This window comes from Pristis pectinata, chromosome 31 (genome assembly GCF_009764475.1).
Source record: "Pristis pectinata isolate sPriPec2 chromosome 31, sPriPec2.1.pri, whole genome shotgun sequence".
Classification (NCBI taxonomy): Eukaryota; Metazoa; Chordata; class Chondrichthyes; order Rhinopristiformes; family Pristidae; genus Pristis; species Pristis pectinata.
Window position 1 is genome coordinate 11,294,397 of NC_067435.1, and position 12,420 is coordinate 11,306,816.

General features: G+C 45.3%; 2 protein-coding genes across 4 annotated transcripts in view; both read left to right on the top strand.

Annotated features, from left to right (window-relative positions):
- LOC127585080 (afadin- and alpha-actinin-binding protein-like) overlaps nt 1-7,083 on the top strand; it is a 29,878-nt gene extending 22,795 nt beyond the window's left edge. For all 3 annotated transcript variants that reach the window (XM_052042239.1, XM_052042238.1, XM_052042240.1), the window contains 4 exons: nt 773-934; nt 1,077-1,197; nt 2,527-2,707; nt 6,473-7,083. In XM_052042239.1, coding sequence (XP_051898199.1) covers nt 773-934; nt 1,077-1,197; nt 2,527-2,707; nt 6,473-6,650 — 642 coding nt within the window. In that variant the 3' untranslated portion in view covers nt 6,651-7,083. The remainder of the gene's footprint in view (nt 1-772; nt 935-1,076; nt 1,198-2,526; nt 2,708-6,472) is intronic.
- A 2,274-nt stretch (nt 7,084-9,357) lies between these two features.
- Nucleotides 9,358-12,420, top strand: part of man2b1 (mannosidase, alpha, class 2B, member 1) — a 48,806-nt gene continuing 45,743 nt past the window's right edge. The window contains exon 1 of the mRNA XM_052041882.1: nt 9,358-9,474. Within this exon, the coding sequence (XP_051897842.1) occupies nt 9,376-9,474 (99 nt within the window). The 5' untranslated portion in view covers nt 9,358-9,375. The remainder of the gene's footprint in view (nt 9,475-12,420) is intronic.

Here is a 12,420-nt window from a genome sequence, read left to right on the forward strand (position 1 = left end):
CCATTTACCAGCACTTAGTCCATAGCCTTAGAACATAGAACAGTACAGCACTTGAACAGGCCCTTCGGCTCACAATGTCTGTGCTGACTAATGCCAAATGAAACTAATCCCAACTGCCTGCACATGATCACATCCCTCTATTCCCTGCATGTTCATGTGTCTGTCTAAACACCACCATATCTGCTTCCACCACAACCCCTAGCAGCCTGTTCCAGGTACCCACCACTTTCTTTGAAAGAAAACTACTTGCCCTGCACATCTCCCTTTTTTAAACTTTTCCCCCTCTCTCTTTTAAAGCCATGCCCTCTAGTATTTGATGTTCCCACCCTGGGGAAAAGATTCTGACGATCTACCCTATTGTGTGTCTCATAATTTTATAAACATTTTCAGGTTTCCCCTCAGCCTCTAATGCTCCAGAGAAAACAATTCAAGTTTATCCAACCTCTCCTTGTAGCTCCTACCCTCTAATCCAATCATCATCCTTGTAAACCTCTTCTGCCCCCTCTCCCAAAACCTCCACACACTTCCTGTAATGGGGGTGACCAGAAATGAACACAATACTCCAAATGTGGCCTAACTAGAGTTTTATACAACAGCAACCTGATTCATCCAGATGATGCTTAAGTGTGGGAATATTTGTCTCCTTCAGCTTCTTCGGCAGGGTTGTTGTAGTTATTCTCCCTACATTCCCACCAACTTCCCCAGGTCCCACCACTTGCTTACACAAGTAAGAGCCCTAACTTTTCCCACAAACATGGTTTTAATACACTAGGACCAGCTGGCCATCAAGAAGGAAGATCTCACCCAAGGCCCCGATTTGCTGGAAGAAATGGAATGGTTTAACAAGGAGCGGCAGTTGTTTGAGGAGCAGAGGGAGAATTTTAAGATGGAGAGGGAAACGTTCACAGAGGCAGCAATCCGTCTGGGCCGGGAGGTGAGTTGTAAATGGCTCTTGTGTTCCTGCAGCTGAATGGAGGTTCTAGAGATCCCATGAGATAATTGCAGAATCTTTGAGAAGGCCAGATCTCTCCACACAATCAGTGTCTCTAATCACTTGTTTTGTTTTATTGGTTTAGAGAAAATTGTTTGAGGAGGAACGTGCACAACTCAGAAAGGAGCAGTTCTTTAACTTGACCCCATTTCGGCAACACAGGGCAAAACCCAGTCGGAAGTTACGGACTCCTTGTGCTATGGCCAGTGAGTATCTCTCTGTGTCATTGAGGACCAGCAGTGGTTTCCAATGCTACCATTTCATGTCCACTGAAAATACCTCCATCTCTATGTTGAAAGTTTCACTTGAGCCACAGTCTGGAGAAGAAAGCTGTAGGTTTCCCAAGTGCTGCCTGGGTTGCATGTTCTGGTATGTCCTTCCTAACAGAGCTTCAAACTGTTGTAATCCAAGCCCAGCCACACAGCTTTAACTTATCTCTTGCGCCTTGATACTTTCGTAGACAACTGGTTGTGGGGAAAGTCATATAGTATTCCAAGCATCATTACCTTTCAAGGTTAGGCTCTCTAAAGAATGCCAAACACTTGTAGGTCAGCACCCTGTCTTCATTCACCCTACCTACCATGCCTTTTGGGACCAGAAACTGCCACCCATTCCTGAGCAGAACATAGAACACTACAGCACAGTACAGGCCCTTCAGCCCACAATGTTGTGCTGACATTTTATCCTGCTCTAAGATCTATCTAACCCTTTCCTCCCACATAATCCCCTATTATAGAACATAGAACACTACAGTACAGTTGTAAAACTGGAGTGTTCTTTTTTTATTATTCATATCTGGGGTCTTTCTGTCACTGTCAAGGTCAGCATTTATTGCCCTCGAAGGTGGAGGTGAGCTGCCACCTTGAATCATTGCAGTCCTTCTGGTACAGGTGCTCCTGGAGGGAATTTGACCCAGCGGTGATGTCTTTCCAAGTAGGGATGGAGTGTGACTTGGGGGAGGATCCTTGGAGGTGTTCCTGTGCCCTGGTTGCCCTTGTCCTTTCCTCTGCACAGTGACATTGGATGGGATACCACCTTGCATCAAGCCTGTGTTTACTGCAGCACTGAGAACATTGCCTGCACCCACGCTCCTTCCCACCCAAATCCAGATCAGTGAGCACTGTGCACTCTGGACACAAGTGAAAATAAAACTGGGCAGAGGTTAGAGGAGACTTTAGTTTTGTGCCTTCCCTCCACCATCCCCCTGTTTATGATCCTTCATCAGTGGGTCTGAATCCAGGAATTCCTCCTAGGAGCACCTTCACCAGAAGAACTGCAGAGATTCAAAGTGGCAGCTCGCTGCCGCCTTGAGGGCCATAAATTCAGGCCTTGCCGGTGATACTAAGAGACAAAATTCTCACCTTCAAGGCAGAATATGGTGTGGCTGTTGGTGGAGCACACACTTCCAAGTCCCACCTTCCAGTAAATTTCTATTGTGACGACAAGGTGTGTTGGGGACATATTTGTGGAGCTTCCTCATTGTATGCTTGCAACCTGTATAGATTTACTAATTAACCCTTGCCTCTCATCTCCAGGCCCTGACAAACAAAACGTACCTCTGCTTCCAACCAGTCACAGGATGGGCACACAGACCATGTGTTCGCACCGTCCTCTGCACACACCGAGCCCGCCAACCAAAGGCACAACCTCCCGGCGACATTCGCTGCCAATGACCCATGAGTTGTATAAAGTTTTGGGGCTAATTCCAGAATGGAAGTAAGTGTTAATAATCATTATATGATGGTATCCAGCACTCCCTCCAGAACTTCTCCCATTCTCACTCTCTTGTTTGTGATTTGTATATAAATTACTTCTTTAAAAAAAAATGTAGATAATACAAAAATTGGTGGAGTTATGGCTAGTGAGGCAGGTTGTCAAAGGTTGCGGTGGGATATAGATCAGGGCAAGCATGGTATTGTAGCGGTTAGCGTAATGCTTTACAGCGCCAGCGACCCAGGTTCAATTCCAGCCACTGTCTGTAAGGAGTTTGTACATTCTCCCTGTGTCTGCATGAGTTTCCTCCGGGCGCTCCGGTTTCCTCCCACACTCCAAAGACGTACAGGTTAGGAAGTTGTGGGCATGCTATGTTGGTGCCGGAAGCGTGGTGACCCTTGTGGGCTGCCCCCAGAGCACTCTATGCAAAAAGATGTACTTCACTGTGTATTTCGATGTACATGTGACTGATAAAGATATCTTATCTTAGCTGGAAATGTGGGCAGAGAAATAGATGCAGTTTAATCTGGATAAGTGTGTGGTCTTGCACTTTGGGAGGTCAAATGTAAGAGGAAAGAATACAGTCAATGGCAGGATCCTCAGGAGCATTGATGTACAGAGGCTTCTGGGCTGTGAATCCATAGCTCCCTGAAAGTGGCAACACAAGTAGATATGGTGGTATGCTTCATCAGTCAGGGTGAGCGGAAAAGTCAGGAAGTCGTGTTGCAGCTGTATAGAACTTTGGTTAGGCTACATTTGGAGTTTTGTGTGCAGTTCTGGTTACCAAATTGCAGAAAGGATATGGAGGCTTTGGAGAGGGTGCAGAAGAGGTTTACCAGGATGTTGTCTGCATTAGAGGGTATTAGCTATAAGGAGAGGTTTGAGAGACTTGGATTGTTTCTTCTGGAGAATGAGGTGAGGGGTGACCTGATTTTATAAAATAATAAGGGGCATAGATGGAGTCTATTTCCCATAGGGGAAAAGTCGTATACTAGAGGGCATAGCTTTAAGGTGAGAGGGGGAATGTTTAAAGGAGATGCACAAGGAAGGTGATTTTTTCTTACACTGGTGGGTGCCTGGAAGATGTTGTCTGGGGAAGTGGTAGAGGTAGACACAATAGTAACATTTTAAGAGGCTTTTAGACAGACACATGAACAGGTAGGGATTGGATATAGACTGTGTGTGGGCAGATGGGATTAGTTTATGCTGGCATCGTAGTTGGCACAGACTTCATAGATGGAAGGGCAAAGCTGTTCACAGTTCATTATAATCTTTGGTCTTGATTCCATTTCGCTGCCTGTTCCCTGTAACCCTTTTATTTTTCTGTTGTCCAAGAATCAATTTACTTGAATATACCTAATGACTCAGAATCCAGTCCTCTGGAGCAGAGAATTGCCAAGATTGGCGATCCTCTGGGACCACGTGCTTCCTCCTCTCATTCCAAAGTGATCAACTCCTTATCCTAACTCAGTGCTCAATAGTTCTAGCCTATCCAAAAAACACCCTCCCACATCTCCCTGTCAACACCTTTGAATTTTGGTTTGTTGAGATTTGTCTCTTGTTAAAAGCCCATTCCATGCAATCCAGAAATCGATCTAGTGAGATATTATATTAAACAAAAGGATAACTAAGGAGAGGGTAAGTCCAGTTAAGGATAAAGGAGGGAATTTTTGCTTGGAAAAGAGCAAGTGGCTGAGGTACTAAGTGCGGACTTTGCATCAGTATTTACCGAGGAGAAGGGTTTGAAGGATAGTGATAAGAGAGTGGGGCATGCTAATGTGCTGGGATATTTTGAGATTGGGGAGGTGGTGCTGGGTCTTAAAAGCATCAAGGTGGATAAATCCCCAGGGCCTGATGATCCCATAATATTGAAAGAAGCAAGTGAGGAGATTGCTGGGGCTTTGACAAGGATCTTTGTGTCCTCACAAGCAACAGGCGAGGTCCCAGAGGACTGGTGAGTAGTGAATGTTGTGTCTCTGTTCAAGAAGGGAAATGGGGATAAACCAGGTAATTATAGGCCAGTGAGCCTTGCATCAGTGGTGGGGAAACTATTGGAGAGGATACTGAGGGTTAAGATGTACAGTATGTGCATTTGGAAGGGCTTGGACAGTCAGCATGGCTTTGTGTGGGGCAGGTCATGCCTTTAAAAACTTGAGTTTTTTTGAGGAAGTGACAAAGGTTCTTGATGAGGGAATGGCAGTGGACATTATCAAATGCCTTACTAAAGTCCATGTGGATCAGGCCCCTCATGGTAGGTTGAATCAGAAGATAAAGATGCAGAAGATCCACAGTGAATTGAAAGTTTGGATTTGGAACTGGCTCGCCCATAGAAGACAGAGTAGGGGTGGAAGGCCGTTGTTCTGGCTGGAGGTCTGTGACCAGTGGTGTTCTGGAAGGGTCGGTGCTGGGACCTCTGATTGTATATCAGTGATTTGGATGAAAATGTAGATGGGTGGATTAGCAAGTTTGTGGATGGCACCAACTTTGGTGGAACTGTAGGCAATGTAAAGGACTATCAAAGAATACAGCAGGATATAAATCAGTTACAGATATGGGCAGAGAAGTGGCAGATGGTTTTTAATCCGGGCAAGTGAGGTGTGTTGCAATTTGGAAGGTCAAATGAACGGAGAAAGTATACAGTTAATGGTAGGCTGCTTTAATAGCATTGAGGTACAGAGGGATCTGGGTTCATAGTTCACTGAAAGTGGCTGCACGAGTGGATAAGGTGGTAAAGAAGGCGTATGGCATGCTTGCCTTCATTGGTAGGGGTGTTGCGTATAAGAGTAAGGAAGTTGTGCTGCAATTATATAATACTTTTTAGTCAGATTTCACTCGGAGTATTGTGTGCTGTTCTGGTCACACAATTGTAGGAAGGAATCAGAAGAGGTTCACCAGGATGCTGCCCGGATTGGAGGGCATGAGCTATAAGGCAAGGTTGGACAAACTTTGGTTGCACTCCCTAGAGCATCAGAGGCTGAGGGGAGACCTGATAGAGGTTTTTAAAATTGAGGCATAGATAGGGTAGGCAGTCAGAATCCTTTCCCCAGGGTAAAAATGTCAAACACCAGAGGACAGAGGCTGGAGGAGGGAAATTTAAAGGCAATGTGAGGGGTGAGATTTTTTTTTACAAAGAATGATTAAGTGCCTGGAATGGGTTACCAGGGGTAGTAGTGGAAGTGGGCAGTTTGGTGGAACTTAAGAGGCTTTTCGATAGACACAGGAACATGGAGGGAAATGGATGATACACAGGAGGAGGACATTTAGTGTAGATTGGCATCAAGGTTGGCACCAGTGCTCAATGTGAGCATTGCCTCCAAGGCAAAGCTCTCCTTTACAAGGAGACCAATGTAGTCTGAAGTCTTACTGAAGTACTGTACAACTGCAGCAAGGCTACTTCTCATTGCACTGATCCACATTTTCTTCAGGTTTATTCACTTTAACACCTTCACCAATGGGAGTGACCATCATTCCCACCTCCTCTGACAAGACTCTCAGTATGTTTGGGGTGCAGCCTTGATGTGCTAATCTTGTAACTAATACACCGGCTGGGATAATTGCTAACATACAAATATCCTCTTACAGTGTTAACTTTATTCAACAAGCCTTCCTGATGCAGCCTCTTTAAGAGAGCACTTCTCTTATTTCAATCAGAAATTCTGCATGTTTTGGCTGCAGGAGTACAGCATGTCTGATCAGTGTGACTCGATGCGTTTGGACCATCTTTCAATGTTTCTTCTACTGACTTTTGACTTGTTATACCTCCTACAGCTTCAGGAATGCAACTACTGTACGACTAGGAAGATCCTGCAGCACGAGAGACAGCCCATCTGTCCAGCGAGATTCGGCAACCCAACCGAGGAACGATTTGGGATGGATCAGCACGGCCCTGCTTGTGAATGAATCTGATGATTGTTTCTACATTGGGCACTTGCACACACCAGTCTAATGGTCTAATTTCTTCTGCTACAGTTGTATACACTTAAGTTGAGAAGCAGGTGTCAGCTGCTCAGTGTCTGCAATAATCGATTCCTTGCCTTGCTGCTGGGTCAGGATGAGATTTCTAATTGTTTTTAGTGGAGTTAATTCTCCTTGAAACAACATTTTGCTGCAGAGCAGAATGACCTAATTTATCGCAAAGTTTTAGAATGGTGAACTCGTTCCCAGGATAACTAAGGTTGGAGATGTGATCCCCAACCACTTGGGTCTATGTGATGTACAACTGCATTTTAAATTGTCCCCAGTTCATGTACAGTTGACAGACATTCTGGAACCTGAGGATTTGCATGTAGAAATAAGTTGATGTTTGAGACTCTGTACTATTGCAGTGTTGACAAGCATCCAAAAAGTGTGTTTTAATAAACTTTCTCTTGCCAATATAATGGCCTTACTTTTATTTGATTGGCTTGTATGCAGTGAAGGGTGTGAGTGTTAATATAGTCAGATAGCTAGAGATTTTATTGTTGTTTGTTTGGAATATTAACCCTCGGGCATCTTTCATTACCACCACCACACCACCCCCCCCCCCCCCCCAGCTCAGTAAATAACCTGGTTAACTTCAGTTTAGGAACCTGTTTCAACTGAGTGACCCTCTGCAGAACCTGTGTTGGATCTACTGTGAGACATTAGAACTGCTGTCTTCATGACGTTGGCTTGGTGGAGGAGAGAACAATATTCTCACCTTTTGTAAACAAGGCTGTGATGTCACAGAATCATTGAGTCAAACAGCACAGAAACAGGCCCTTTGGCCCACCATGTCTGTGCTGACCTTTCTGTCCACTACACTAATCCCATTCGCCTGCATTCAAACCTTCTGTGTCTTGCCTATATGTGTTTGTCTAAATTCCTCTTAAACATAGTGATTGCATCTGATTTTCAGCAGCAATGAGTTCCAGATATCAACCAGTTTGTCTTTTTTTTTTGTAAAACAAAAAAATTGTCCCTCAGAACCCCTTTAAAACCTATGTCCTCCTGTTTTTGATACTGCTACCAATGGGGGAAAAAAGACTGACTATTTATCTTATCTATGCCTCTCATAATCTTGCATAGTTCTATTAGGTCATCTGTTGGCCTCCTTCGCTCCAGGGAAAACAAGCCCAGACTGTCCAATCTCTCCCCATAACTCGCTGTGTACAGCTGCGCTATTTACCGGCTAACTGAGCAGTCAGTAGCACCCCATTTAGAAGCAATGCGTAGCCAGGAGCCTCTGTAGGTCATTGAGTGCAGATGATGGGTGGACACAAGCAGCAGAGTTTTAGCTGACTTCAAGTATGTGGAAGGTTTAAGGAGGGGCTGGTAGGGGTGAAGGGAATGGAAAGCTCTGAAGTACCCAAAACTTGGACAAGGAATTAGCAGCACAGGAACAAAACCATGTTACAGAGATGGAAATGGGTAGTCTGAATGATTAGGGTGATGTTAGCCAAGGACATGGAGGGGGAAGGAATAGAGGGGTATACTGATCTGAGCTAAAGGAACAACTTTTATTTCTGCAGGACAACTCTGGTTGTCTCAAAGCTCTTCACAGCCAATGAATTATTTCAGCCAACGAATTTGTGTACAGCAAGCTCTCACAAATAAGACTGATTTAAAAAAAAAATTCAGTTCTTTAATGACGGTGGTTGACAGCTCTTTGAAATCGCACTGTGGCCTCAGTCATGGCCTTGGTTTAACATGTCATCCAAGAGGTGAATGCCATGTTGAAATAGGTGCAAGTGTGGCAGAGGCCATTTGTGCAGTATGAACCAAACAGACTGAAAGGCTTGTTTATGTTCTAAATGCTGAGCAATGTGGGTTGGACAGGGAAATGGCAGTGGAATTAATGTTACCCATGGTTCAATAGGCTCCACTTTTATCCCTGGGTTGAAACAAAATGCAGAAGCTGGCATTCTGAAATAAAACCAGAAAATACTCAGCAGGTCAGGCAGCTTCTGTGGAGACAGAAGCCCAGACTGTCCGAGCTGTGGAGAGAAGAGCCCAGACTGTTCAATCTCTCCCCATAACTAAATGTGTACAGCTGCACTGTTTACCAGCTAATTGAGCAGTCGGTAGCACCCTAGAAGCATTTTAGTTAAATACGAGTAAAAAAAAATTCCTTCCATTATAAAGACGGCACTCTGTCACACACTCCTTACACAGTTTATACCCTTTTTATTCTGCTGATGCTTTGCATTCCCAACATTTGCAGCCTTTATTCCAGCTCCCGAGCCACTTTCACCCAAATCAAGTCAATGGACATGCATAAGGGTATTTCCAACATTTTCTGTTTGTACACCTGAGTGTGAATGTTGGTTCCAAGTCCCTGACATTCCAGTGCTGAGGCCGGGCTGTATTGGGATGAGGGGGAGCAGGGGCCTCCCGCCCAGCAGTTGTCCCACAAAGTGAATTTCTAAAACAGTGCTGGTCCAATGTGTGGGCGCTGTTTCAGTTTCCTGAGTTGCTACAATGTACAACGGCGATTCATGGTCTGAATGGCTCTTGGGTTGTTGAGAGAAGCAAAGGAAAGTCTCCTTCTCTCGCCGCTTTGTGACATTTCGAGTTTATTATGATGTCAAGGCGGAGCAATGAACCGCGCCTCCAACTTTCTATTGGTTCCCTGGTCACACAGCTCGGGGTCAGCTGACCTGCCTTGTATCTTCCTGCGAATCAGCTGGCTGTTTGTCATATGACTTAGGACGATGGCTGCGCCGGACGGTGCGCTCCTGTGTCTCTGCTTCATTCTCCTCTGTCCTGGGATCCTGGGGGATGAGGATTCGACCCCAAGATGTGGGTACCAGGTGAGTGGTGACCCGTCCCGGTGGGGGATTCCTCCTGTTGACTGGGTCCGGGACCGTGCTGTTTGAGTGAAAGTGGCTCGGGAGCTGGGAATAAAGGCTGCAAATGTTGGGAATGCAAAGTATCAGCAGAATGAAAAGGGTGTAAACTCTCTAAAGAGGGTGTGACCGAGTGCCGCCTTTATAATGGAAATATTTTTTACTCGTATTTAACTAAAACGTTTCTGGTTCAGAAGGGCCATCACGTTTACGCAGGATATCCACAATGGTTCAACATTAAGTCACGGGTTGGTCCCGGTTTAGGGAAGTGAATTTGGTAACTGCTGAGTCTGGTACTTTATGCTGTTCTGTAATCTCCTCCAGTTCTGTGACCCTCTGATTATTGGCCATATTCCAACTCTGAACTCTAGCTTCTTTATGGATATAATTATTATTGGTTGAGGGGTGGATTCACTGAGACTGGCTTTTCTTAGATATTTCCTATCAATAGGATCTGTTGCATTTTTGTAAGGCAAACCAGGGCAGGACTTGCACAGTAAATGGTAGGGCCCCAGGGAATGTTGTAGAACAGAGAGAGCCGGGGTGCAGGTATGTAATTTCCTTTAAAATGGCAATGCAGGTAGATGGTGGTGAAAGTCTTTGTCATGCTTGCCTTCATCAGTCTGAATATTGAGTATAAGAGTTGGGATACCATATTACGGATGGACAAGATGCTGGTAAGATCACATTTGGAGTCCTGTGTGCAGTTCTTGTCACCTTGCTTATAGGAAGGATGTCACTAAACTGGAGAGGGTGCAAAAAAAACTCATGCAGATGTTACCGGACTGGAGGCCTGGGTTATAAGGAGAAGCTGGGACTTTCCTCCCTGGAGTGTAGGAGGCTGAGGGGTGACCTTACAGAGGTTTATAAAATCATGAGGGGTATAGACAAGGTGAATGATCAGTCTTTTTCCCAGGGTAGGGAAAACCAAAGGGCATAGGTTTAAAGTGAGAGGGGGAAAAATTTAAAAGGGACCCGAGGTGCAACTTTTTTACACAGAGGGTGGTGGGTGTTTGGAACGAGTTGACGGGAGGTCGTAGAGGGGGATGCACTTATAACGTTTAAGAGACATTTGGACAGGTACATGAATGATTTAGGGTGATATGGGCCAAACACGGGCAAATGGGACTAGCTCAGTTAGGCAACTTGTTCGGAAGGGATGGGTTGGGCCAAAGGGCCTGTGTCCATGCTGTGTAGCTCCATGACTCTATCTATTTTGCACGTTCCCAAGGGAGCACACGGTGCTTTAGTGTAGTGCCTAATTCAAAAGGTGAAACCTCCTGAATGTCATTTTAGTTGCTTGTGCTGAAGTTTTTTTTTCTGATGTGAGACTTGAACCCACGACGTTGCCATCCGGAGACACAAGTGCAAACCACTGAACCACAGCTGCACGGTGAGAACTAATAAAACTGTATTGGATAGTGGGCATTTTCTCAGCTCTGCACTAAACACTGGGTTTTGACTTCTCACGCAACTTCCAGCTCTGATTTGAACAAAATCCGCCCCTAGAGGGGACAGGTGATGAAAAGGCAGCCCACTGCATGTCTTATGTGGTGGACTTTAATCTCGTGTAGCTACCCCAATACATAGGACTGTCCTTGGGTTGCTGATTCTTCTGTGGAGTTTACACTGTGTGTATGTACAAAGTCAGAGTCGAGTTTATTGTCATAGGCACAAGTCCATGCATGCAAAGGTGCAATGAAAAACTTGCTTGCAGCTGCATTACAGGCACATAGCATCAGATAAGCAGCAGTCACACAAAAAACATAAATTAAACATTAATTATACACGATTTTTACAACAAAGAACCCAATTAGAACAAAAAATACAAAGTCGATTTTAGTGCAAAGTGGCCATAGTGTTGTTATACTGAGGTAGTGATTAGGGTTGTGCAGGTTGGTTCAAGAACTGATTGGTTGAAGGAAAATAACTGTTTTTGAACCTGGTGGTGCGGGACTTCAGCTTCTGTACCTCCGGCCCGGTGGTAGCCGCGAGAAGATGGTGTGGCCCGGATGGTGGGGATCTTTGATGATGGATGTTGCCTTCTTGGGGCAGCACCTCCTGTGGATACTACTGATGGTGGGGAGGAATGTGCCTCTGATGTACTGGGCTGAATCCACTTCTCTCTGCAGTTTCTTATATTCCTGCACATTCGAATTGCCACACCAGACCATGATGCAACCAGTCAGGATACTTTCAACAGTACAGCTGTAGACATTTTTTAGAGTGTTTGGTGACCAGCCTAACCTCCTGAGAAAGTAAAGATGCTGGTGTGCCTTCCTTATGATTGCTGGGCCCAGAATGGGTCATTTCTTTTTTAAAAAAAGTTTTAAATATTCTGCATACTGGTGTGTCCTAGTCACGCAGCATGGAGACAGGCCCTTCAGTCCACTAGGTCCTTGCTGACCATCAAGCACCCACTTACATGAATCCTATTTTATTCTCCTCTCATTCCCATCAATTCCACCCCCACCCCCCCAGATTCCACTATTCACCTACACACCAGTTTGGCTAATTAACCTACCGACCTGCAAGTCTTTGGGATGTGGGAGGAAACTGGAGCACCCAGGGGAAGCCCATGTGGCCACAGGGAGAACATGCAAGCTCCTCTCAAACAGTGCCCGAGGTGAGGATTGAACCTGAGTCACTGGAGCCATGAGGTCCTACCAGCTGCACCACTGTAGAAGATGATGATTGATGGGAACGAGACAATGTTCCAAAACAGTCAATTTCTACAACACTTCTGAAACCACCCGTGAAGTGGAAGTTAGTGCTTCAGTAGTAATGTGCTTACTGTGCTTGGTCTATGCCACCCCTCCCTCCCCACAGTTAGTAGGTCAAAGCCCCAATTTACAGTGCCCACCGACATTCCCTTTGCAGAGCTGAAAGGGTGCCACAGTGCCTGACGTG